The sequence below is a fragment of the Prinia subflava genome, chromosome 3 (assembly GCF_021018805.1).
Source record: "Prinia subflava isolate CZ2003 ecotype Zambia chromosome 3, Cam_Psub_1.2, whole genome shotgun sequence".
NCBI classification, from domain to species: Eukaryota; Metazoa; Chordata; class Aves; order Passeriformes; family Cisticolidae; genus Prinia; species Prinia subflava.
The window spans coordinates 74,190,404-74,218,201 of record NC_086249.1 but is presented as its reverse complement, the minus strand read 5'-3'; the positions used below and the strand labels follow the sequence as shown (position 1 = coordinate 74,218,201).

The 27,798-nt window shown below is 44.9% G+C and overlaps 1 protein-coding gene across 8 annotated transcripts; it reads left to right on the top strand.

Annotated features, from left to right (window-relative positions):
• Positions 1-27,158, top strand: RGN (regucalcin). Of its 8 annotated transcripts, none has more exons than XM_063392472.1 (12): positions 1-170; positions 417-630; positions 2,872-3,054; positions 4,350-4,565; positions 6,062-6,193; positions 9,691-9,845; positions 19,316-19,484; positions 19,939-20,121; positions 21,367-21,582; positions 24,418-24,549; positions 25,173-25,327; positions 26,507-27,158. In XM_063392472.1, the coding sequence occupies exons 2-12, from the start codon at positions 468-470 to the stop codon at positions 26,555-26,557; spliced, it is 1,755 nt and encodes a 584-aa protein (XP_063248542.1). In that variant the 5' UTR covers positions 1-170; positions 417-467; the 3' UTR covers positions 26,558-27,158. The 8 variants fall into 8 exon arrangements, with proteins under 8 accessions (XP_063248542.1, XP_063248549.1, XP_063248543.1 ...); XM_063392473.1 differs by having other exon boundaries at positions 119-266; XM_063392476.1 differs by lacking the exons at positions 1-170; positions 417-630; positions 2,872-3,054; ... (1 more) ...; positions 6,062-6,193; positions 9,691-9,845 and adding exons at positions 10,648-13,373; positions 15,927-16,039.
• The last annotated feature ends 640 nt before the right edge of the window (positions 27,159-27,798 follow it).

Genomic DNA, 27,798 nt, shown 5'->3' with positions numbered 1-27,798 from the left:
CCACCGCAGGCTCCTGGCGCTGGCCTGGCAGGGAGAGGAGGATCCCGCTGCCCGGCCGGGCGGGGCCCGCCCCTGCCGGGGGTACCGAGGCGCGGCCGCTCCCCGCTCCCCGCTCCAAGGCCGCTATAAGAGCGCGGCGGGAGCGCTGCTGCGCGGCGGGCGATACACAGGTACGGCCGGGCCGTGCCGGGGCCGCGGTGGTTGTTATCATTATTAGTGTGTATTATTGCTGCTCTCCTCTCCCGTGTTGGCGGGCAGCTCCGCAGGTGCGTGCGCCGTGTGTGCAGGACACGGGGCACAGGCGGGGCGGGCCCGCTGGCGGAGCGGCCTTTGCCTCCCTGCGCCCGCCCGCACACCCGGTTTGATTGTTTCTGTCCCTTTCATTATTCCCCGTCTTTTCTCTTTTCTCCCCGCAGGCCGTAGCAGGGCCGGGGTGTAAGAGGCGGTGACGATTCCCTCCGCAGCCCATGTCGTCCGTCAGGATCGAGTGCGTGGCCGAGGAGGGCTGCGGGGTCGGGGAGTCGCCGGTGTGGGACGAGCAGGAGGGCGCGCTGCTGTTCGTGGACATCACGGGCAGGAAGGTGTTCCGCTGGAGCCCGCTCACCGGGCGGGCGCAGGCCATCGCCGTGGGTAAGGAGCCGCTGGAAGCCCTCCCGTGTGCGGAGCTGCGCGCCGGGACTCGGGCCGTGTCCCTCAGCGGCCGCACGGTGCTCGGGTCCGGACACCTTCAGCCTGGTTCCTGGGAGACGCTGTATACAGACCAGACCTAGTCCTGCCACTTTCCTGACGACTTTTTGCTACTGGATTATGTTTGATCTATTTATTTTCCCTGTAAATTGTCCACAGCTCACTCCCTTTTCTTCCCCCTTAGTTCCAGAGGCAAAGTTCTTCTGTTGTTGTAGTTCTGATGTGAATGATCAGTGCTCATAACATTTTCTATATTTAAAGATTTCCAATAACGACTTAAGAAGCTGACACTTTTTTAAGGTAATGGTGCCACCAGCTAGAGTCTCAACGGTTTAAGTATTTTTTCCAGAAAGTAAGAGATATGCTAACTCGCATTAAAAAAGGATTGCAGATTTACTGCTGGATGATGTACTGCTGGATGAGATAGAATTTTGTTGAGAGACAGCTCCTTAAGTGGTTTAAGGAGCCCCTTGTAGCTTAGCTGAAGGAGTGTGCTTCTCCTTGCCTTTCCCCTCAAACTGATCTACTTTCAAAGGTGTAATATTTGACTTGTGGCCTCTCTGGAGACATGGAAGGGAGAGCAGTTGAAGTAGCTAATTTTTTTTTAATCGTTTCCTCTCTTTAGTAATAAAATAATTATGATTAATGGGTGTGCCTTTGGGAATGCCATGATTAAAAGAAGAAAAAAAAACAAACAACCCCCAAACAACCAAAGAATGCCATGTGATTATAGCAGCAGGTTTCCAAAGTAGAAACTAAGAGAAATTATTCATTCTTAGAGCTTTTAATAAGAGAATTACAACAACCCCATGCTTAGAAATGCCCTTTGTAACTCCACAGGGGAATCACCATAGCTGCATAACCGGGCCTGGAGAGGAGACCTTATGGTCAGTTTTCTCTTGGGCATAAGAAGGTGCTGCAAATCAATCAATTCCTGCAGATGCTGCTTTAACAAAGCCCTCCGGGGTTGCAGTGGACTGAGCTGGGTGCTTGGCTGAGGCACTCCTTGCGCTGGGTTTGTGCAGTGAACAGCAGGGTGGCTGTGTCCTCATGCACCCCTTTCCCCTGGGGGGATGTGTCAGGAAGGTATGGAGCTGTTCCAGTGGCTGTAGGGGCACCTGGATGTCCATCACCTCCCGTGGGGGCAGCTGTGCTTGGGGACTGCTCTCCCAGGGTCAGAGCAATGCCCAGGAGGAGCATTTCCATTTCTGTCATGGTGCTGCTGCTGCCAGGGCTCCAAAGGGAAGGGGCATCCTGAGCCCTGAGCAAAGTGCTGGAAGGAGCAGTTCCTCTTGTCACACAGTGGTGGCTGGTGGTAGTCATAAGTGTTTCTGGAAGTATTACCTAATTATACCCCTGCAAACCTATAAATACAAGAAATTTCAGTTTTAAATGAGAAAATTAGTGATTAATCCCATTTATAGAAAATATTATGCTAGGCTTGGCTGCTGTGCCTATAGTTATTATTCCTTAGATTGCACCTGATTGTAGGCTTTTACAGAAATGTTGTCTTTGCACTCACTGTCATTTTTTTACTAATTCCTTTATGATAGCCTGCAATTGAGGTTTTATGTGTGATAGGTCAAGTGAGTGTAAACTAATCATGGAGCATTAACTAGTTTTCTGTTTTATTTTAGCTCTTGGGAAGCTCTGCCACTCTTTGGTGTGTTTTTGGTGCTGCTGGAGGTTTGTTTGAGTGGCACAATAGAGTGTGGTGCAGGGGGGTGTCTCTCCTACCCAGTGTGACCTGTCCAGTGCAGAGATACTCTGCCTCCATCACTGCAGAGCTCATTGGCACAGGAGCTGTGCTAAATGGACACTGTTGCTCTAGAGCTCTTGTGGAAATTGATTTTTCCCTTGGAGAGAGGGGAACCCATAATAGTAAGCTATTGCAAACAGCGTATGTTCCTCTCCCTCTTTTTATATTTCTTTTTTAAATAAAGCACCTAGCACAACTAAGTGCTGGTAATGATTATAGCTCCTGGTAGCAGTGGTAATACTCAAGTTCATGTGACATAATCTGTTTCTATGTATTTAAACATCATTTGTGTTTTAGGAAAGTAGGTTGTTTCTCTTGCCTGTGGTTTCACTGAGTTCAGCTGTCATGTCTAAAGTGGGCATTTCTAAAGAAAAGAAATGTCTCTTCATAGCACACCTCACTTTTCAATTTCACCCCGTTTCCAGATGCCCCTGTGAGCTCCGTGGCTCTCCGGCAGTCTGGGGATTATGTCATCACCCTAGGAACCAGGTTTGCTGCTTTGAAATGGAAAGAGGAGCTGGTAACCACCATCACTCAAGTGGACAAGGACAAAGCAAATACCCGATTCAATGACGGGAAGGTGGATCCTGCAGGGAGGTATTTCGCAGGTATGCTGCAGTCTCTTCCTTCCCTCTGGTGCTTGCTGGGTTTTGGTGATAAGATGCAGTGCTCAGGTACAGATGCAGCAAGTTTTCCCTCTTAGTGAAATGGTGGGGATTTTTTTTATTGCTGTCTTCAAAGAGAGTTTAAACCCATTTACACATCTATTTATATCACCTGGGCACTATCTAATCTGGACTGTTTTGTTAAAAAGAGCCTGAGACTACTGGAGCCTGCCTAGTTTAAGATACTGGCCTTTCCTCTTCCCTGTCTGCTACTCGTTTTGAATACTGGAAGGGTGCCAATAGAAAATACTTTTCCAGTGAGAAATTTATCATATTGTGTGGTTTGTTCTCTGTAACTCAGAATATAATTTCTAAAAACTAAGGAACTATTTATCCTGAAGATGAGAAGGCTCAGGGGATCCCACCTGTATATATAAATACCTGACTGGGGAGGGAGTAAAAGAGATGGAGGCCAGGCTCTGCTCAGTGATGCACACTGAAAGACCAGAAGGAGTGGGCACAAACTACAACTCAGCCAATTCTGTATGGATTAAAGAAAACTCTTTCACTAAGGATGACCAAACAGTGGGAACAGGTTGTCCAGAGAGAGCATGGAGTCTTCATCCATGGAGATCTTCAACACACTACACTGGTGGGAGGAACCTGTGGTGTCTGACCCTGCTCTGAGCAGGGAGCAATCCTGGATGATGTCCAGAGGTGCCCTCCAGCCTCAGTTGTGATCCTGTTCTCCTGCTTTTAAAAACAACATTCTGGGCTTCTGCTGTGTCGTTCAGTCTCCAGGCCTACCTTAACCTGCGTTTACCCAGCCTCTCAAGAGCCAGTCTCAGCTGCCAACTTCAGCCTGCAAAGATGAGATTTGCTTTAAAAGAGGCATTAGTGTAAGACTCATTCTGAGGGAGGAAGTAGTTTTTTTCCACTCCCTCAGCTCTACAAGACATTAAGATATATTGTAAGTTAAGTGCTGGCCACACCTGTATTAATATATGAATGACTGAACAAAACAGTTTGCAGGAATCATGCTGCACACCATTTCTGCCACAGAAATGTTCAATAAAAGAACAAAGGCTGTGGTTTGCCACCTTCTGCTAAAAGCAAGCACTTTGGAAGCCCACCTTTTTCTTTTGCTTTTAACTCAGTTTTTTCCTCGAATTTCAGAAGCCCCCTGCACTGCTCCCTACTGTGTTGGCAGTGTGATCACCACCATAGAGAGAGGCTGCCCCCAAATGTGGAGGAGTCTGTTTAATCTGAACCTGCTTTCTCCCCTTTGGCTCTCACAGGTACGATGGCAGAGGAGATTCGTCCCGCTGTGCTGGAGAGACAGCAGGGCTCTCTGTACACGCTCCTCCCCGACCTCTCCGTGGTGAAGCACTTTGATCAGGTGGACATTTCCAATGGGCTGGACTGGTCACTGGATCACAGAACCTTCTTTTACATTGACAGCTTGTCCTACTCGGTGGATGCCTTTGATTATGACCTCCAGACTGGAAAAATTGGTACGAATGGTTGTATTCTAAAATAATTGTTTGTGCCTAAAGGTTGGGATGTTTGTTTCCTCTCTGGTTATTACACAGAGATGATCAGAGCTTTGGGAGCACTTATCCAGAAACCTCTTTCAAGCAAAACAACAGAAGCCATATTAACATCTGTCTGTGCCTGCACAGGCTCCTGGCTCAAACCATTCAGGGTTGTTTGGTAATACTATAAAGTATTTAAATTGCGTGGCAGCTTGAGTAGTAATCTGTACTACTGTTACTAAACACAAGGCATATCTGATCCGCCAGTAAAAAGGCCAGAGTGTATCTCATCTGTCTGTTCCTGTGGCTGTGTGTTTCTTGATACTGGCAGCATAAGCAGAGTGACAGCAAGCTTGTAGCCTTGCACAAAACCTCTGCCAGCTTCTCTAGATATTTTTTCACTCTTCACCTTGTTTTGTTTTTTAAAATGCAAGCTACTAAATGAAGATTCTGCAGAAAGAACAAGGCAACAACGGTAGCAGCAACTCAAAGCTTCCTTTGTTAATTTAAAACAAAACAACGCCTTAAGGGCTTGTACAAGCTTGGGCAAAATAAAAATTCCAGTGACTTGGACTAGTAATTTGCTTTTGAGTACATGTGCTGCAGTATTTTGCTTTGAAAGAACCAGCCAATCTGATGTTTAGTTTTAAAACTCTGAATTTAAAGTAATTTTGGATGTAGCACCTTGTCCTAGTGTCCCTCTGCTATGGCATAAAACTGAATTTTTGCTTAGGAAATAAGGTACTTCTCTCTCTCACACGTTCTTGCTCACTCTTTCTGTGGGGAGTCTGACAATCCCCAGGAGCAAAAAGGAAGCTCATTAAAAATATTGCTGCATATGAGAAACATTGAAGTTGTCAGAGCATAAAATAAACAATGTTGGAAAGTTTGGTTTAACTTTCTTTAATAAAAGTGGATAAAAGTTCAGATAGGGTTGTTTGTTTTTAGGTCGATAGTATGCCTTTGAAATTGATGCTTTTCCTAACTCTGTGTTTATGGAAGCTGTCAGTTTTATAGATCTGAAAGTCAGTTTTGTGTTGGAACACAGTGATTGTTGGCACATTCCAGCAACCTGTTTAAAAACTCTCCATCTGGAGAAACCCATACTGGAAATGATTCAAAGTGCTTTTAGGACAAGTAATTCATTTTATGAATATATCTAACATTAATTTATTCAGTTATTCATTTAATATTGTAAGTAGGGAACATGAGTGTTGCACTAGAAATGAATGCCAGAAAGAAGGATTATACTTCCAATGGATAGAAACCTATCCACAGGCTTTCATGCTGAGAAACAACTGTCTTGGGAAACAAACAGGGCAGCAGACACAATCTGCTTCTTTCATGGGGAAAAAAAAAGGTCAAGGCCTCAGCACAGCTTTTGAAAATAATAGTACAAATAACTCTGCTGGGCTGTGACTGATAAAAATTTTAACAACTGTCTCACTCAGTTCTGTGTTTTTTTTCACCTGCAGGCAACCGTAGGAGTATATACAAACTGGAAAAAGAGGAGAGCATTCCTGATGGGATGTGCATTGACACAGAAGGCAAACTCTGGGTGGCTTGTTATGATGGTGGGAGAGTGATTCGCCTTGACCCTGAGACAGGTAAGTCCTTGCAAAAGATGGAGTGGAATTTTGTGTTAAACAAAACAAACAAAACCACAAATAAACAAACAACAAAAAACCAACAAACAAACAGAAATAAAAACAAAGAGTGAGAGGTGTGGTTTTTTTCACCTCACGGAAATGGTATATCTGCTCTTTTTAAAAAACTGTGCTTTTTTTTCTTTTTTTTTCTTTTTTCTTATTATTTCAAACAATTTTGTGTCCCTGCTCTCAAAAATTACCTTTGTAAATAAGTCTCCTTTGTTCCCAGCATCTGTTGTGTTGGAAAAGAGAAAGTCATTAATGAGATCATCATTCTACTTGTGAATTATATGAGTTAGCATCCTCTTGCGTCCTCCAAAATTAAGACCGGTGTTTATCTCATTTATAAATGGGAAAGATGACTTAAACCATTTTTGAGTCTTGTTTCTTCAGCTTAGTGTTTTATTTTGGGCAGCCTACTGGATTTTATTACAAGTCTCACAGGACAGTGATGCCAGCAACATCTTTTTTATTGTTGGAAGTTACTTGCATGATCAATTTTGCAATGAAATAATTTAAAAACGTTTTTGTGAATTCCACAGCATTTTATCATTCCCACAATAATGTCTTGGATGTGCCCAGTGTCTCAGTCTGTTCATTGCTACTGTCATTTGGATTCAAGTGATGTGCCAGGGATGATTTACTCTGGGTAGAAAACACTTGTAAAGCACTTAAGGGAAAAACTGAACCACACTGGCTGCAAGGGGCTGTTGGGTGAGCATGGGAGCATGAGTTTGTCAGATCCCAGATAGCACGAGTTTGCATCATGCAGCAGAAGAGCAACTACACTGGGATGCATTTGGAGCCCAAGGGGTTTTGTGGGGCTGTAGATTCAGGGATGCCAGTGCCTTGTCTGCAGTGCACAGCAGACCCTGGCACACGTGCACCAGCCTTGCTTCTGACTGCTGGAAACCTGTACTTGAGGCTCGGGCTGTGCTTTCCCCCTCACCTTTTGTTCTGTATCCATGCAAAGTCTTGCCAACCTGTGGGACTTCTCCAGTTCTGCAGAGTCTGCACCCCAGCTTTAGGAGAAGAGAGCTCCAGTTGGAGATGCCAGCAGTACTGGGACTTGTTTCTGGGCCCCCATCCTCTCACTCTGGTGGGCAGAGCACTTCTTGGTGACATCCACCAGCCCTCTAATACCCTTCTAGGGTAGTAGATTCACTCTCTCTGGTTCACTGTTTCTACCTTTGTCCTGCCTGGTCTTTTTTTTTTCTCTCTAACCTTTTTTTTTCTTCCTATTTTCACTTATTTTCCTTTTCCTTCTCCCTTTTGGAGATATTTTCATATGGGAAAGCTAGAAGGAATAGTGTCTGTAAGCAGATGCATAAGAATAGTAAGAATATTGATGGCAGAGTTCTTATCCCTAATGCATTCCCAGTCTTTAACTACGCTCACAGATGGATGAGGTACTGATGTATTTATTGGTGGTGTATTTCTCAGTGTATTTCTCTTCCATGAACCTGTTCTGTCTCCCCCTCATCCATGTCACAGCACCTGCAGGGAACAGTGTTCCCAAGTTTCATGTGCTAAGTGTCCCTGTCAAAAAGAGACACCTTATTTTTGTGAATATCTCATGTTTACCTGCCCTCTCAGGCGATCATTTTAAAGTTATTTCTAAAATCTGCAAGTTGCTGAATTCTGAATGAATTATAATTATTTAGGGAGATAATCCAGTCAGATTTGAAGAAAATTCTATGAAGGCCTCTTTTAATGCACTATGGCCATTAAGTGTGGCTTGAATTGCTGTCAGCCAGTTGCAGATACATCCACTGATAAAGAGCTCATCTAAAGCACGTGAGGGGTTTTCAGGTTACAATGGTAACAAAGCCTGGACTTTGTTTTTAGGGCAGTGGGGTGAGGAAACTTGTTTGTTTGGCATCTTTCCTGGGGGGAAGGTTTTGAGGTTCAGGGTGAAGCAGCTTTTCGTGTCTAGGCTTCTCTAGCAGAGGCTGCTGCCTTTAGATTGAGGATGTGCTACAGGGAGAGGCTGATGGCTGATCCCACAGGGTTTGGAAAGGACTCAAGGGATGTCTAACTTACATGTTACCAAATCTTCTTCTGGTCACTTAGTGACTTGCTAGTTTTATTCTTTAAATTGGAATCCTAGAACCATTAAGGCTGGAAAAGACCTCCAAGATCATTGAGTCAAACCGTCGACCAGCACTGCCAAGTCCACCCCTAAACCGTGTTTTTAAGTACCAAATCTGCATGGTTTTTACATACTTTCAGGGATGATGATTCCACTACTTCCCTGGACAGCCTGTTCCAATGCTTGACAGCCTTTCAGTGAAGAAATTTTTGCTAATGTCCAATCTAAACCGCAATTAAATATTTCATATGTCTTCCTAATGATTGTTTTTAATAGACTTTGAGTTTTATAGTGTCAAAAAATTTGCTGGATTTATCTCTTCCATAGAGACCAAGCACCAAGTAATACTTCAGATAGATTGCAGAGCATCCAGGTGCAGATTTTCTTGAAACTGTAAGGAGACACCAGAGCATCCAAGTTACTTTCCTGCTATTTCAACACGTCACTAAAGTTAGTTGCTGTAGGGGGACCAAGCCCTTTACACATGCAGTTGGGAGGACGGAGAAGTTACACATTTTATAAGGAAATTCATGTGCTTTAGCATATTTCTAGAAAGAGAAATTCACTTGTAGGTGCATGAAATAGGAATAATAGGAATAATAGGAATAGGCTGTTATTGCCCAGGATTAGCAGAAATTTTGGAAAAACCTGCTGCAAGATGTCTTGACAGTCTTCTGGTTAGGACTAGAGGCGATCTGTTCACTACCATCATTAAGACTGTAGTTATTTGTTGGCATAATAAATGCGTAGTATTATTTCTGGTAGTGCTAGTTTTTAATATACATCAGACATGTCCCATGATCCCTATTTTATTCAAGCTTGATTTGAGAGACAATTGAAATTTCAGGAAAAACTTCTAGGAATTAATCTTCCTTCACCGCAGGCAGTAGAGGTGTAGCAGGAGGTACGCCTCCGTAATGCTGCATGAGGTCTGCTCGCTCCAGGCTGCCTTTGTAGTTAAAAGCAGAAAAGTCAGCAGATCCAGGGCGTGATTCATGTGACCTGTTTTAGAGAGGAATTCTATCCCATTTCCATTGACTCCATGGACAGACTAGATGATGAGCTCAGATACGTATTTGTGCTGTGGATGTTAGCATTTAATTAGAGGACAAGCTGGGATTGAAGTGGGATTTGTTGGTGATACCTGAAACTGAGACTTGTCAAATGATACATCATCAAAACAGGGTTCACAGAAGTCTGGTTTCTCCCTGTTATGGTGCTCACCAGTCAGGATGGGGCCTCCCCCAGCCTTTGCCCCTACTTTTGCAGAGCACCTGGTTCCACAACAGTTATTTGTGATAATTTGTTTAAACTTCTTGTTCTGAGTAGACAAACAGGAAACATCATGCATGTTTTCCCCCAGGAAAAAGACTCCAGACTGTGAAGCTTCCTGTAGACAAAACAACTTCCTGCTGTTTTGGAGGAAAAGATTATTCAGAAATGTATGTGACTTCTGCCAGTGATGGGATGGATAAAGAGTGGCTTTCACGGCAGCCACAGGCTGGTGGCATTTTCAAGGTGAATGATACTTTCTCCTTTCATTTAAGAAGGCCAGTTTTTCACCCCTGATTTTTTCAGGTAGCAAAACTCCAGTTGGCAGTGGTGGGAAGCTGGAAAAAGCCAGTTGTTAGAACATTGGTCATATATGTTAAGCTGTTGTTTCTATTTTTGGTTCCTGTTGCAGAAAGTTAAATGCATTTAGAGATTTGGGGATACTTTGGGGTTTATACTTTGTACGAATGCTGATAGTGCAAATTTTCTGTGGAATTATCTCTTTATACTTCTCCCTCTCCCAACACTATTTGCATTTTCTATTTATGGAAAAGATAGGTAAATACTTACATGTCCTAATCAGTGGCAGATAAAAGCATCTGCTTTTATTTACTTTCTAGTTAATTATCACAAAGTTATCTGTTTAAAAAATTGTTCCACAGGGTTTTGTTTTAAAGCCCTGCTCTTTGTGTGTGCATGCCGAAGGTTGCACTGTGAACTGCAGAATTAAGGCTTAGCAGTATCTAAGAGAAGAGGCTTTTGGGGAATGGACTCTGGCCTGTGATTACTGAGCTTTAGAGAAAGAGCATGCATTGAAATTCCAGGCTGTGATGAGCTGATGTGTGCAAAATATAGTAGGATGGCAAGTTGTGTAGGACACAGTCCTTTTCTAAATTAAAGCATGTCTGATTGTGTAAGGAAACCCAGTGTCTGATAATGGTGAATTATCACTCTAATTTTTTTTTTTTGCTCCGTGTTTTAACAGATAACAGGACTGGGGGTGAAAGGAGTTCCACCATATCCATTTGCAGGTTAAATACACTCTTCAGAATGGATTAGAGAGGGCTGACATAAGCGAGACAAGTCTGAAGGTCTTATTCTGGTGTTCCACATCTTTTGCTTGGAAACCATAACACCATTGTAATTCATCAGGAAAGGATGAAAAACTACTGAAATAGATGGAATATTTTTAAACGGATCTTTCCTCTCCCTTTAGACTTATTTTAAACATACGATGGTACTTTTTCTGTTGTGCTAAAAAGATTCTCATCCTAATAAGCTACTGTTGTAGCTCTATTTTATGATTAATAATATTTTAATATCTTTTTATTGAGTATTCTTCTGTCTCATTTGCAACTTACGTTATATTGTTTTACTGATTAAACTACTTGTATTGTACTGTCTCTTTTACATATTTTTGAGGTTCCTCATAAAATACCTTTTGGTGGTCTTGCCACTGTTTTAACTGTAACTTGGTTTGTCCTATGATGTTCTCAACAGCTGAAACATTAATACCTCTCACTGTGCATCTGCACCCTCCTTCTAACAGGCCTCAGCTGTGGCTGTGCTTAAATTGACTCTGGCTGGAAGTGATCACCCTCTCTCCCCAGTGCCTGTTGCCATGTTTCTCATTTTGTTAAATACAAACCCAAAATGTTGGAATCAAGAACCATACCCTTTTCTGTCCTTTGAAGATCTTGGCCTTCTAGGGACATCCACAATGGCAGGAAAACATGAGGCATTCTTGACCATTAGTGCATAAAGCACAACCTGCACATAGCTCCAGAACCAACCTCCCCCAGAGTACAGAGAGCAAGGCAGGCCCACATGCCCCAGAGCCACTGTTTTTACAAATGTGAAGGAAAGGGAATATCTATTGCAAGTTCTTTACACCACCTGTTGCAAATGAAAACTTACTCACTGAATTGCATCTTTGGTTTTAACTTCAGGCCTGTATGTGCTGCAACAACTGTGGTGTATCTTGGTTGGATTTTAAACTGCAGATTTTTGCTCTTGGAATGTTACATGTTCCCAGGTTAGTGCACTTCTGTCTGCAGGTGGAGGAGCTGTGTGAGGGTAACCCACCAAGTGGCTGCCAAGCAAGCCTGTGGCAGTGCATTTTCTCTCCAGGCAGCTCCAAGGATCAACACATAATGGTTTGCCATTTCTGTAGGCTTGTTGCAGTTAGTTTCTGATGGATCATCTTGTGTTGGCTGTGCCCTCCAGTGCGCAGTGGGTGACTCAGCTGCCCACCAAGGCCTCGGTGCTGCTTTGGATCCTAGGGTTCAAAGATTATTTTGTGCACGTCACTGTTTTCCTTCTTTCAAACATGCAGGGATCTCTCTTGGCAGCTGGAAAAAAGAAGATTTAAGCAGCCCCACTTCTGTGTGGATGATCAGGAGGCATTGAAGGAAGCTGGTCCTTGTTATTTGGAGTGTCCACATCCTTCCTTTGCTTTGTGCTACAAGGCAATTGAAAGGCTCAGTCTGAAATCTACTCAAGGCACAGTACTGAGAAAGCTTGAGTTGATGGAGAAGGTGAATGTGGCAAGTTTAGGGCTCTGACCTCACTAAAGTCACAAACCTGGTGATACCTGCAGCTCAGCAACCATGCTGTTGGGCTGCTGTAGTTGATCACTAGTGGAGATCTGAGATGCAGCAGAGAATAAATACAGATAAGCTCCCTCCGCCATTGCTGTTGAGGCTTTGTACCTGTGCTCACCCTCATCACAGCACTGGCAGTAGGGTGATTGCCAGCACAACACAAAAAACAAGCTGATCTCTTTTATGTTGTTGCTGCATTAGAAAAGTAAGAGCAATGCTTGTACAGGCATGAAAAATTGGGTCAAAGATTAGTTTATCAGAGCTGGCCAGGAGGCACCAAGATTAGTTTATCAGAGCTGGCCAGGAGGCACCCATGAGACACAGGGAGGAGGACACGGCAGCTGGAGCCCCTCTTCCTCCATGTGTGCATGGGTGGCACTGGGCAAATGTCTAAATAACACGTTTCTTTGTGCTTGTGAGAGCAGAGGCAGGTAAAATAAGCTGCTGCAGACATTTTACAAATGAATGCCACCTCCCCCTATATAAAAGCACCTACTCGGCTTTGATACACAGTTTCATGGGCCTCACATGAGCAGGAATAGACAACTCTGCCAGGAGAGTTGCATTTTTAATGTTGCCAAAATGCCCTGGGAGGGCGTCTCAGCGCAGCCTCCGGTGCAGAGGCTGTGGCTGCTTCCTGTGCCCCAGCCCCGAGGAGCCCGAACTGGTGCTGCCGGCGTATTTTGACTCGAGTCCCATGAGAGAGCGCTGGATCTGGCAAACTGGAGCTGAGCCGTTGCCGGTTCCCTCAATTAGGAAGGCTTCCTGACTTTTGGTTAATCCCTCGCTTATTAATGGCGCTCACCTCTTTGATCAAGGACCAGCACTGATTTCAATTAGGGTTGAGCAAGAACCCAGTGACAGGAAAGGCTGTATCAGGAGGAGCAGCTGCTGTGCCCTGAAGGGTTTCTTCACCCTCATGACCAAAATCTATAGTCATAGGTGAAGCGTAGTGGTTCCCAACCTAGCTGGAGAAAGCTCTTGTAATCCTTTGCTGGCAAAAATCTCTGCTGAAATAAAAGCAGGCGCCACTGACTGCCTGGGGAGCTCCAGTTCTTCCCATCTCGAGCACGAGGGAGGGACCAGGCCCTTCCTACAAAAGGGCGAAGCCACGAAAAGATAAGCTTTGGCTTCACTTTTGGGCAAGGCTGTCAAGTGGGATATCGCTGGGGTGAGTAGCTATACCTGTATCTGCCCGGGGTTCTTCACACTCGTGTCTTTGTTAACTCTGACCATGCCTGTCAGAGGGAGGGCTCTCCCTCCAAGAGGCAGACAGCTGCGGAGGTACATAAAAACTTTAAGAGATCAGGACAATCAAATAACAAGCAAAGGTGAGTTTCTAGAGAAATGAATGATGGGATGGACCCTCAAGGGGGATATGTAACACAAGTGTATTTTGGGGAGTTATAGGGAAAAAAAGGGAAGTGATGGATTTACTAAGTATTTGCTAAGCCACAAGAACAAATTCTGAGCTATTGTCTGAGCACATGCCTGTGGGGAACAGAAGATAAGTACAATTATTTAAATACCACATTATGTGGTGCGATAATGCCTTGATGCTCTCCTGACTGCTCTATGTTGATAAAAACTAGTGACTATAAAAAGAAGCGGTGAGAGTTGCATCAGAGGACACCAAAGCAGTGGGAAAGGAGAGAGGAAGCCACACCAGAAGGAGATAAAATGGCTGGGTGTCAGCCAGAGGTACAGGAGTGCATGGCTGCCGTTGGCCAACTTCACTAGAAACTTCTGCTTTGCAACCCAGCAACATCAGAAACAAACAAAGTGCATGGCAGGGCCAGGCTCTTTATGTTGTGGAAACAATTAAAAGGATAGCTGGCTGGCTAGCAAATACATGCACCTGCTACTGCAGAGTTGCACCACTCATCAACAAAACCTACAAAACCTTTGGGATGTGTCTCTTCCTAAAGTGACCGACTTCTGGAAAGGCAGACATGGGGGATGTTGAAATGGCAGAGTGAGAGATGTGGTGTTCGTGTTGGTAGCCTAGAAGTGCTCAGGGTAGGAGTAAGAGATGGTGCAAAATGTGGCAGGGGAATCCCCAGAGCATTTGCAGCCATATGAATCATTTAGAGAGACGAGTTCTGGTATAATTTTCCCAGCTGCTGTCCTTGCTGTGCCACCAACGATCCAGCATCCGAGCTGCTCACTCAGAGAGCTGCACGTTTGGTGTTTTCACCTGTGACAAGGTGAATGCTTTGTCTCTCTGCCTGACTTGGTTTTACTTTGCTGCAGCCTGTGATGGGGAAATTAGTCAAGTCATCAGAAGTGAAGAGCTGTGTGGAAAATGTGGTTTTCTCCTCCAAAATCCATTTAGAGAAAATGCTTTGGGAAATATTTTGCAGAAAACAAGATAACTTATATTTTCAGGGTTTTTTTTAGCTGAAAATTCATTTTCAGTGAAAACTATCATAAGCCAGAATTTTCCTTTTGAATATGTCTTCCAGCTGAAAATGCTGTGAAAAAAAATGCATGTTGTTCTACTTGAACCTCCCTTCAAAGTTACCATCTAGGTTATAAAAAAGGAAGCAGAGAGTAACATGATAATTTTTCTGAGAGCAAGCAGAGACTGAGGGTTTGTGCTGATGCCATTAGAGACCAAGGAAATCTCAGAAGGGTCCTCAAGGAACCTAGGATCACTCTGTGTGTGATTTTGGAAGGAGTTTGACTCAGAAATATTACTGATTTTTTGCCTAGAAATGTTTGGATTTGTCTCTGTCTTAGGGCTGTAATTTTTTAATCTCTGAATGTGGATTGATAGTGACTATGATAGGATAATATGTCTATCTTGTCTAGTTGCTTATCAGGGAAACATGTTGACGTTCATCCTGTGAATCATTCGAACATCAAATTAAAAAGTTCATTAAAGTCTTTCATGAGTAAAGAAATGCATTGTTTTGTTCCTGCATGCTGGATTTGCTCCAATTTCTCCAAGTGGCTTCTGCCCTCGCTGATTGTGGCCCTGTCACCAAAACTCTGGTGGTCACCCTGGCTCAGTGCCCAGCTGGGACTCTGTCCCTGTGGCACACCTGCCTTGTTTCCACCTTGCTGGCCCTGCCATCACCTACCTCTGCTGAGCAGGGCTGGGGGGGAGAAGGCACCTGGCATCTTCCACCTTTGCTTCCCAGGGACAAAAAAAGAAGGCAAATGCCAAAGAAGGAAGAAAATAAAAGCCAGGCAAGACATTGGCATGCTGCAGCATCCATGGCGATTGCTGAGACTCCCTGGTAAAAGTCCTTCCCTGTGTGTGCTGCAGGCAGCAGCTTGGAGGTCTTTGGCAAAGTGGGATCAGGCTTTCCATGCTTGAGGTGAGGAGCCCTGTGACTTCACACACAAGAAGGCTGTGGCACAGCTGGGAGTAGGAGCCAAGGCTTAAAGACAATAATAAGCCTTAATCACAACAATATTTTTTTCCTTATCAGAACACTACAAAACCCTCCCTTGCATCTTTCATTAACCTTCCCTTTTCAACACTAAATTTTGGAAGACTGTGCTAGCCCTTGGGGTGACTGAATGGTGCAATGCCTCAGTTTCCCTCTCGCGCTCTCCTGACATAAAAAAAATACTGAGCAAGGATTTTTCTCTATCACATGTCCTGCTGCTGGCACTGCAAACCAGACCATTCAGAAAGGCTTTGGTCCCTGCCTCATCATTCATGTGACTGCTGACTGAATACAAAATGTAAAGGGTTACCTGCTCCATGCAGATAACATCAACTGGTGCACATTTTTAACCGTCGCTGGAAGCAGCAGCCAGTTTCATTGGACCAGTGCTGGAAAAGAGTCACCAACCCGGGCCTTGCAATATTTTCCTCAGCAGGTGCGTTGGTATGATGAACTACAGAATTTCGCATAGGTGTCCTCCAGCTTGGTAAAGATATTCAGCTGTTTGAGGGGAAAAGGGTTCTTAAAATTCTTTGGTTTATGCAGATAGTTGTTTGACTGTACATTAAAAGTTTCAGCTTTCTGCCTGCTTATTTGAAGATTTAGTTTGACATGAAAAATGAAATTATGTGTGTTTGTATGGGAGGGAGAGAGGGAGTGAAACAGCAAAAAAACTTTTAAGGCCAGTCATTCATTTGTGTTTTACCTGTATCTTTTTAGGGGCACTGAAATGACCAACTTTTGTCCAGATGATTTGAAAAGGAATGTGGACGGATGTCTAGGAAAGCTATATTCAAATAGCTACCAGAGAGAGGTTTTAGTTTCTAGAGCAGTCAGGAGGTTTTTACATTAGTTTTTTTATTCCTAACAGCAAAAATTTCTTATGGTCTCCAAATTCTGGTAACTTTTACCAGTTAAAGAGTTTAACGATTTAGCTTGGAAAATGTTTCAGTGACACCTGTCTGTCCCTTAGTCTCAATAACGGGTTTGGGCATGAGTCCAGGAGGCTACAAAGCCAACAGAATGTTGGAAAGAGGATATAGGCAGGGTGAATGTGATGATTTTTTTCTGCAGGGATTTTGCTTTGGGAGAATACAGAAGTATTTGGTGATTTTTGCTTGGAAGTTCTCATCTTTCCTTGCATGCTCATCTCTGATGGGTCAGTGCTGTACCAAGCAGGGTGCAAGGTGCCACAGATAAGGGTGTCCATGTGGCAGGATGCCTGGGGACTGATTATGCTGGGATATTTTGAACCAGGTTTTTGGGGGTCATTTCCTCATTTTTCGCTCTGAGGTGCTGTATTTGGTGAAATGTTACTGCTGCACAGTTCTGTGGAGTGTCAGCAGGGAGAGCACGGCAGGAAATGAGCAGAGCACCGAGCAGAGGGGGGACATAGACTGGATAAGACCAGGGCTGAGTCCCTCACAGCTTGTGGGGACTCTTTTGGAGGGCAATGCTGCCACTTAGGGTTGGATGGCCCTTCCTCTTAAAAGCCTCCAATTTCAGCTGCTTGTAAGAATTAGTGAAACCTCAGTTAGCAAAACACAGATCTTCCTTTCTAATTGCCCTCTTCTTAAAAACAGGGAGGGGTAATGATGATTTGAGTCACAATATTCACCAGTATGGAATCCTCCACAGCTGGAGTGACACACAGGAGTTATTTCTTTGGCAGAGGGGATGGATGCTGTGGCTGAATATGCAGTCAGTGAAGGCAGATGTGCAGCGAGGGTCCATGGGGCAGGGCAGGTCTCTGCAGCGTCGCTGGGGGAACAGGAGAGGGGGAAGCAGACAGCTGATGCAGGCAGGATGGTTTCTCCCTTGCCTATGCCTTGTGAAACAGCTGGCAATAGTGTGATTGTGAACTCCCCACGAGGCGTGTGGGGTGGGTCTGTGAATCACTATTTCACCACGGCTTATCTGCCAGGCCCCTGTTCCGGTGTTGCAGAAGTTGGACAAGGGGGATGCAAATGAAACAGGAGCTGGTGGGAAAAGAAAAGTTTTAATAAGGCTTGGTTGGGTCAGTGAAACAACTGACAAGACAAATACACACTGGCTACTGCAGGTCTGGAGGCTTTCTGCCTCTGCAGGAACTGCACTGCTGCCGGGCTGCTGCCAAACTCTTGCTTTCCCACAGGGGTGAGAACAGCTCTGTGCTTTCCAGACCATGATACAATAAAGTCAGCATTGTCTCCAAGCCTCGGGTCCCACATATGGCAGCCACATGACACAAAGCTTTAACCCACAAGAAACTCACTCCTCCAGCTCAAGCATTGTTTAACAGGTTTCTGGAGGTTAAAAACTGGCATCTTGTTGTGTATCCTCATTTGCACTTTAGATGCTATTTGCCAGTGTGGAACAGCTTGCTGCCCAGCCTCTTGTGCCCAGTGTTGTCTGTAAGGGAGAAGGATATGTTTGATAGATGGGTTGTTTGAAACTTACCTTGGTGGTGTGACTCATTGCAGGAAAGATCCCACATCCCTCAGCCCTGGCACTTCCACTCACGGTGATTGACTGGCTCTTCCCACGTATTCTGAAGTGCGTTAATGCTAATTAATTATCTGTAAACCTTATCACCAGCTCACCTGCTAGGAAACAATACCCACTTGAAGACAGTAATCCCTCTAGGACTGATGTTATGTCAGGGATTGGCTGCCTCCCAAGAATTATCTTCCAATCTGTGGGAAAAAATGTGCTGAGACCAGTGGGTGCAGCAGTGGAGGCGGCTCCATTAGGGGTGACTGAGGCAGTGAGTGGGCCTCTTTCTTTTGTAAGAGCTGAATGGTGGAGGTTATTGCTCATATCCCACCCCACATCGAGGTCAGGGCAGGCCCAGGATCCATGTTTTGGAGGACATCAGTGGGTACTGGACACAAACCCGATGGATTGTGCACCCTGTGTGGGTGTCAATCTGCGGCGGCTGATTGATTGATGTCCCTGTGAGCACCCTGCTGCAATGGGGACAGGGTAGTCAGGGCATGAACAACTTCTGGCAGAAGCAGGCATAGGGAATGGGAGCTTCACTGGTGGCTTTGGCCCCCAAACAGCAACTGGGGTAATTGCACCCCACATCCTGGCATTGGGCAAAATTCGGAGTGTACACCAGGAGTTGGAGATGAAGCTGGGTCAGTGAGAAGGTTGATGAAGAAGGAAATGCTTAGAGGGAAAACAAAGCAATAGAATTTCAAAGGCAGGAGGCTTTCTCAGTATTTGCATATTCTCACTGACCTGATGTGGGAACAGGCATTTGTTGTGCCTCTGTGGTGAAGCAGAGTCGGTGCTGTGGGTGTGTAAATGTCTTCCTATGGAGGAAGTCAATGCACCTGTGTTAATAGGGCAGAGCCTTTTTTTTCCACAAAAAGATTTCTGACTCATTGGTGCTGCTGCCTTCTGATCCCTCCCTGTGGTCTGAGGGACCCTTAGGATCATGGATCCACAGACAGCAGCTCAGTCCCAGCTCAGGGCCGTAGCCCCAGCACTCCTGTGCTCCATCAGCAGCTGTGGCTTAGGAAGATTTTGGTAAGAAGAAGCTTTGGCACCTTAAGCTCAGTTCCAGCCATGAGGCCATGGAAATATCATAAGAACCTCCTAAATTACTTAGTCATGTGGGATTTGGAGTGCTTTGCTGTTTACAGTCTCTGCTTTTAAACATTATAGGCATGAAAAAAATTCACATGAGAGCTTTTAATTACATCCATTATTAACTTCCCCTCAGACCATGTCTTCCTCCATCAAAATTGAGTCTGTTGTGAAGGAGAAGAACCGGATGGGAGAGTGCCCAGTCTGGGAAGAAAGGGAGAATGCACTTGTCTACGTAGACATCAACTCACAGAAAGTTTGCCGCTGGAGCCCAGTCACCAACGAGGTGCAGAGCGTGTCTGTGGGTAAGAGTCCGTGCTCACTGCTCCATCCAGGGAGCCTTCTCTGTCAGTCCCGTCCACCCCTCCTGGCAGGAGTCCTGCAGGTTGGTGGTCTCTCTTACTTTCCATGGGAGCACACACCCTGTCTTCCCTCAGTGTGTTGCTGAGCACAGTGTGGCCTAGGCCAGCCGAGCAGAGAGGGCCACGCACAGGTTGCCCCGATAAGCCTGAATGGGAATGCACATTTCATTTGGGACCTGCAGAGGAAAAGGTACAGTCCTGGTGGCCGTCCTAGAAGGTGGAGAGATCCATGGAGCACAGAACCAGGGGGATGTGCTAACAGTTCCAGGGGTGAAGGACCTTAGCATCAGCTCAGCCTTTCCTGACCAGGGATGTCCCAGTCAAGCCCAGAAGCCCTCGGTGAGGGCTCAGTGAGGGCCCCAGAGCTGCCCCTCATCTGTGCTCTCTCTCCCCACAGACGCCCGTGTTGGCTCGGTGGCTCTGCGGCAATGCGGGGGCTACGTCATCGCCCTGGGGACCAGGTTTGCCTTCCTGGACTGGGACACCCAGGAGGTCACCACCATCCTCGAGCTTGAGCAGGATAAACCCAACAACAGGTTCAATGATGGGAAAGTGGATCCAAAGGGGAGGTTTTTTGCTGGTAAGTTCCTGGCAGAAATTTCCCCTGGAGCAAAGGGAAATTAATTACAGTGTATTTTATATAAGGCATTTTATTCCCTGTCTTGTGAATGCTCTGCTTGGTTACTGTCCAGTGGAGGAGGACAGGGGATTCCACATCTTCTGACCTAGATGAGGACAGATGCTGTTGACAAGGGCCATTTGACAGGAAGGCTCTCCTGCTTGGTGGATGGAGTTTTCAAACTGCTGCCTTCACGGAAAAGCCAGTGAAGGGCTCATGTAGGTTGGATTTTTCCTGGAGATGTAGAGAAGGATGCAGCTTCTAGAGCAGAACGTGAGCTGCAGTTTGCACCCTTTATATTCAGGCTCTCTTGCTTAGCCTGTAAAAAATAAGGATGTAGGGAGAGATCCTCAGCCTCCTGAAGGCAAGAAGGAGGTTTAGGTTGTATATTATGTAAAATATACATATACCACCAAATATACCACCCACAGAGTGGTCAGGCACTGGAACAGGCTGCCCAGGGAAGCGGTCATGGCACCAAGCCTGACAGAGCTCAAGAATTTCTTGAACAATGCTCACAGACACATGCTGTGTACCTGTATTTTAAGGTCACAGCCCATTAAAATCATGAAAGTAGCCTACAGAGCAACAACAAAACCAGCATATGATGCCTGCCTGCATCTTGACTTTCACTGTGAGCAAAACATCAACCCCCTGGTGTGTCCTGGTGGTCCTTTGGGTCTTTGATGTCTCTGACTTAAACTTCATGGCAATGCAGAAACATCCTTTCATTGGCCAGGATCAGCTCTGTAGGAGGCAGCTGCTCCTGATCTGCTCCTTTTGCTCTTTCTCATCAATCTGACAGGACCTATTAGTCCCTTTCACCACAGGATTGTAGAACTGTAGAATCATAGAACAGTTTGCATTGGAAGGGACCCTTAAGACTATCTAGTTCCAACCTCCCTACTGTGAGCAGAGACACCTTCCACTGGACCAGGTCACTCAAAACTCCATCCAACATGGCATTGAACACTTCCAAGCATGGAGCATCCACAGCTTCTCTGGACAAGCTGTTCCTGTGCCTCACCACCCTCACAGCAAATAATTTCTTCCTAAAAAATCTTTTCTTTTTAGGAAGAAAAGAAAAAAAAAATCACAATTCTGTGATTCTCCCTGGGACCTCTTGGTAACACCTAGAGGAGGTTTTTAATCAAACACAAGGAGCAAGCTTCTACTTTCTAACCAGTGCTCCCACTTCCATTTCAGGTACGATGGCTGAAGAGACAGCACCAGGGGTCCGAGCGAGGCGGCAAGGAGCTCTCTATACCCTCTTCCCTGACCATTCAGTAATTAAACAGCTGGACCAGTTGGACATCTCCAATGGTCTGGATTGGTCCCTGGACCACAGGACCTTCTTTCACATCGACAGCCTGTCCTACGCTGTGCACGCCTTCAGCTATGATGTGCACACTGGAAAGATTGGTACGCACACTTTTGAATTTGGTGACAAGTAGTGCTACTGCTCTGTCTGCAGCAAGACCTAGGCCTGGGAGATGCAGTCGTTTATTTGACAGATGCAGTGATTTATTTGACAGATCTCATATCTTCTGATTACAACTTGTCAGCTGGCTGACTGTGATATACACCAGGTGTATTGGGTGAACAAACTTTTGACAGTCTTTCACTTACTTTCATCTGGAGAGATGGGTCAGACCTCTTCAAGGAGTTTCAGGGAAGAAGCTATTTACACTGCAGAATGAGAAGGAGCTTTTAGGATGGTATTTATTCTTGAGTGCCATCTGCTGGAATCACTTTAACTGTACTAGCTCCATAAATACAAGTGGAGAATGTGCATGTATATATTTCACAGAAAGGTATTCAGAGGATCAGGCTGTCATTGTGATGGAGGTTTCCCAACCAAATTTCTGAAATTAAGATTTTTTCAAGTTTAACTTAAATTAATTTTATGGATTTTTTATTGTATCTGCAAGGAAGAAAATTTAAGTGTAAGCAAAATGGATCTAACCTAATTTCAAAACTCTTTTGAAATATATTCATGCTGTATCAGCCTGATATACTCCACAGGAATTTAAATGGCTGAACCGCCTTTGTACTTGAAAGAGTGCAGACTTAGCGTAATCACAGATGAAAATCACACAAAGTAATGACATTCACTCGGGTTTCATTTTCTTGAGAACATCTCTTTCTACAGATTTTAGGATATAAGATTTCAAAAGGAGATATAATGCAACTTTTTCCCCTGCAAATATAAAAAAGTAATATGTTTGAGCTTCCTAGGCTTGGCTTTATGCTCACAGCTGTCTAATCATGGGTACTGTAATGACCAGAAGGTGCTGGATGGGTCAGAGGAGGTGGTCCATGGCCCATGGGCCCTGGTCTGTGGACCAGACATGCTCACCAACATATCTGCCCTGTATCCTAGACAATGAGCAGTTGGTGTTCAGGTTGATCAAAACTGGTTGCTTAGTCGATGTCGTGGTTGGGGGGGGAGGTGAATTTTTCCAGGGGGATGTGGGCAGTCCAATCAGTGATCAGCTTTTCTGCTGGCACCTGAGTTGGTCACTCGGAGGTTTAGACACGCCTCTGAGGACACAAAGAGTTAAAAGCAGGAGTCTGAGGGGCTCAGCCTCTTTTCGGATACGGGTTTTCAGCAGAGAGACGTCTCCAGTCTCCTTCCCCTGCCCGGCCACGAGGCTAGGTGGGGGAGGGGAAACACGTGGTCGGCTCAGGTAAGCCGGAGCCCCCGGGGGGGAGAAGAGAAGGGACAGGACTGGAACTGAGCTGCCCCGTCCAGGATGGAGGGGTGGAAAACTGTGGAAGTGCCTGCTGTGTGTGCTCACCCCCTTCCTTCCCCCCCAAACTCCGGGAGAAAGTGCTCAGCCACGTGGGGGTTTGCGGAGCCTGGGAGTGCCTCCGTCTGCAGCACCCTGCTGAGAAGAAACTGTTAACCCTTGCTTGGCAAAAAAAAACTTTTCTTAGACATTGATTCTCATGACTGGTAGTTTTCGGAGAGAGGGAAGCGGCCTGGGACCGAGATGATAAAGCATGATTAGAAAGAACTCGATAGAAGAATGAGAGGAGTAGCCTTCTGAGCTGGAATTCTCTTGCATAATGTCAGCCATGGACTGAACTTGAGTCTCTTTTGAACATAAACTGCATTTTTGGGTGGATACAGCTGCCCCTTGCTTTTACTACAGTGACTAGCACTTGAAGAGTTAGAGCGAGCAGAGAAAAGAGGGGGAGGGTGAGGTGGTGCCCTCTGCCCTCAGGGCAGACCTGGTCCTGGAACCCCGGCCCCTGGGTGAAAAGGGAGAGAGCTTGGCATGCAGCATCCTTAAAAAGCCCTGTATGTAGTTTTGGCCTATGAGACAGCGGTGAGAGCGCTGGACATAGGAAAAAGAGAGTGTCACCTTAGCAGACTTCTCCGGGCGGTGCTATAGCTGACATAGAAACACATAAGGAGTGAACCCCTGTTTTCTGAAGAACAGTTTGTGGTGCGAGAGAGACTCCTCTCTCCCTTGCTGAATTGAAGATTAGTTTTTTTGAGTAGTAATTGTTTGATTTAAAACCCAGAGGTTAGTCTGTGAAAAGTGATAGGTGGGGAGGTAAAAACTGAGAGAAGAAATGTTCTAAGAAGTTTTTATTTCTGTCTCTGTGTGTGTTTAAGTGTATTTCTGTCCCTGTTCTTATGTAATTAATAAAGTTTTAGTGAGTTTTTTTTTGTTTTCAAGATTTAAGCCTGCTCTGCTCTGTTCCTGATCACATCCCACAAGAGCTGTTAGAGAAAAAACATATATTCATGAGTGCACTAACATCTGGCCAGTGCTAACCCATGACAATCGACCATTAAAAAGTAAAGTTTTTGATCCTTAGCTAGGAGAGATTGTTTATCACTAATGTTTAAACCCAGGTAATTATTTATGTGACATAACCAGGCTGCCATGACCAATGAAAGTCCAGGAAAAGTTATTGCACTTGCAGCTGTTGTGTTATGGCAGGCAGCAGGTGGGTTAACAGGAGGGATGGAGGCATTTTATTCCCTTCTCTTGGTAAAACAACAGGAACACAAATATGGGACAATCCCAGACTGAAATGGCTGTGCTGGGGACTTCTCTCTGCCAGGCTGAATTAGGCTTTTAGCACATCTGCAAAATGCGGGTGTGGTGTACATTTTGCAGCGTGTCTTTCTCACAGAAAATGAACTTAGCTGTTTGCAAGAGCATGGAAGATGTTAGACTGGATCTGATGCAGAATGGCTAGCTGCCCATAACATCAGCTTTGTAACTCTTCCTGTAGCCTGCCCCAAGCTTTTGTACCATCTGGAAAAGGAGGAGCAGATGCCTGACGGGATGTGCATAGATGCAGAAGGGAAGCTCTGGGTGGCCTGCATTGATGGTGGCAGAGTCATTCGCATAGACCCAGAGACAGGTAAGGTTTGTGCATGTAAATGTGAGGGGAGTGGCAGCAGGAGGAATGGTTTGAAGGTGAGATAAGGTGAAATTTGTTGCCCGTTTCTGCCCCGTGGGTTGCCAAGAGTGTTGCTGGCTCAGGCCCTGATCATGTAAAGAGTGCAGCTCCCTGTGCTGCCTCCCAGTGTCGGGTAACCCTGCTCCTGTTGGCTGATGAGCTGCACAGTCTTCTTAATAATACCACCAACCACCCCCCCCCTCCCCGCCCCACAAAATACTGCATATATAATTCTTCAGTGTTGAAATATTTAACCGGAAAATGCTTTAAGGAACAACATCCATCCATCCATCCCAGGCCAGGCGTCCTTGCCCTTCCTGACCTCACACACCGTACTGCTTCATTTTGAGAAAAGGAAATGAAGCCTTGCAGATGTGGGGGAGAGCCTGAAAAATAGTTAGAGATGAGGCAGATGAAATAATTTGATTTCCCCACAAACTGTCCTTTAGGATATGGTCTCTGACTGGAGGGGAGGTGCCTTCTGAGTAAGTGTCACATCTGTGCCATGTGTACTAGTAGTACATTCATAATTGCATGCTTCCTAAAAAATGAACATTAGAAAACAATTGCACATTTTTTTCTAGGAAAAAGACTCCAAACTGTGAAGCTGCCTACTCCAAGGATCACCTCTTGCTGTTTCGGTGGAAAAGACTACTCAGAAATGTTTGTGACTTCTGCATATGATGGTCTGGACGAGGCCACCTTAGCCAAGGAACCTCATGCAGGAGAGATTTTCAAGGTGAGCAGATTTTCTTCCTTTCTTTCTGCCAAGCCTCATGTTCTGGGAGTGAGGCTGCCCCGGCTGCCCTTGCTCATCCCACTCATCTCAGGAGCTGCTCCAGGTGCATTGCTTGTCCCCCAGCCAGGCCCAGCTGCTTTTGCAGAGCTGCTCACACACTTGGAAGGAAAGTTTGGAGAAATTACAAGTAATAGTGTTGATAGCTGGGTTGGCCAAAGTTGGCTGGTCAGGATCTGAGGGCAGCGAGTGGGTATGGATCTGCCATATGGATAGTGTGTTCTGTAATGCACTGCAAGGAATTGCTTTTATCTCTAACTATATTTTAATCACTTTTGGAAAATTCATTCTCTTATTTCTTATTTAGTTTTTAATTGTGCCAGGAAATAAAAATTCCTACAGAACATATTTCTCCTTTAAAAATATTTAAATTTACCAGGGCAAAATTTTGCATCTCAACTTGATTTTTTTTGGTCTGTTAAAAAGGATTAATACTTTTTAAAAAACATTTTTGTCCAGGGCTCTTGAATCTGAAACTTGTTTCTCTCTTCTTTTTTTTTGCTTCATTAGCAAAAAGCACATCAGGAGAATAAAATGCAGTTCATACTCAACAATTGCCATCAACCCAAACCAAACTCTTTTGTTGGTTTGGCCACAGGATGAAGACATGTTACAGGAGGAATGGAGATCTGTTCTGGGATCTGGGGCACTCTTGTTGAAAGCAGTGCTTAGAGCAGATTTCTCATGGCTGAGAACTGATACATTCAAACAGAACAGTTTAGAAGCCCACAGGAGGATTAAATAAGTGTCTTTTTTGGTTCTGTTCTCCAATTCCACAAAGGAATTGGTGTTTTCCAAACTCACATTTGTCTTGCATGGGCAAAGCATGTTAAAAATGACTACGAATTGTTTTGAAGATAAGGACTACATATAAAGGCCACAGATAACATTTAAATTAGCAAAATTATTGAGTAGAGCTTGATAATCTTAGTGATCTTAAAGAGTTTGAAAGAACTCCAAGTAATGACTCTTTTTGGGCTCCTCTTGAAGCAGGGGACCCTCCACGTAGTAGTCTGTTGCTATGATATTAGTTCTACAGTGTTTGAATGTTTTCATTATACCTAGCTGGAGATTTATCTGTTTCCTTTCTTTTATCTTTTACATTTTATTTTTTTAAAACAGATAACAGGCCTGGGTGTGAAAGGGATCCCACAGAATTTGTATGCTGCTTGAACCTTGACACTAAACAGCAAAGAAGAAATGCTTCCATGTTGTAGTAACTCACACTGGAAGAAGCCAAACGAACTACACAATTTATTTGTGTGAAGATTTCTAAGCCCACATTTGTGAGTGTGCTTGTTTGGAGTTGAAGATATTTCTTCTTCTGTGGGCCTGTGGCTTGATGCAATAGGTTAGAGAGGTAAAGTTAATCTGTGTTACACATTGATAGCTTTTGTGACTTTCTGTAAACCTCTAAATGCTCAAGTGTAATTTCACTGAACTTTCTGATGACCAGCTCTGGATTTTCAAGTCTGTGCAGTTCCCAAAGCAGAATCTGACTCCTCATGTTACAGTGATGCACCATCAACAATATGGCAGATTTTAATAAACATTTTAAGAGTGGTGTCTTGAACTGGACTGTTCCTCTGCTGCAGGATCCCTCTGAGGTTTTATTTTGGGGGTTTTTGTTTGTTTCTTTGTTTTTTGATGATCAGACCTACTTGTAGTATCCAGGTTCCATTTTTACATCCTCATTAGCTGTCTTCCAGGCTGTCCTGTCTTTAGGACACCACTTAGGCTGCTGAAAATAAACTACTCAAATATATTTAAAGAACTGCTTATAGATGTTTTTTCTCTGCATTCAGATGTTACCATGAAAACACTGACTGACCACACACAGCCAGTGCACACACAGGCTGTGAACCACCAGGATAGCCTGGGATAGCAAACATGGATGCTTGGTGGAGTTGTCCTTTCAGGGGTGATATTCACACCCACACACACGAATTTCCCTTTGCTTTACACATCTCAATGTGGGCATGGCCTCACTGTCTTGTTCCCCTTTCTTCTGATGCTCATCCACTCCCATTTCAGGTATTTTCCTCCTCTTTCCCTTTAGATCCTCCCCTCCCTTCCCCTACAGAAAGCACAACATCAAGATGTATTTTTAGAGGCTGTTTAAATGACCCAGCACCAGTTTCACTGAACCACTGCGAACCTTTCAGGATTTCAGAGAGCAGATATGCAGTGAAATCTTGCCTTTCTGTTGAGTCTGCCAACTTTGGGCTGCCTAGAAAGACACACAGCACATAATGCATGTTCAGATCTTTAATGCTGACACTTTGCAATGTTGCAAAGAAGGCAATAAGATGCATCATTTACCAGACCAGATGTTTCAGTGTCTTCCTCTGAGGTATCTGACCTTTTCACCCCTGCTATTCAAAGCCCTCAGACACTAGGAGTAGCGAGAAAGT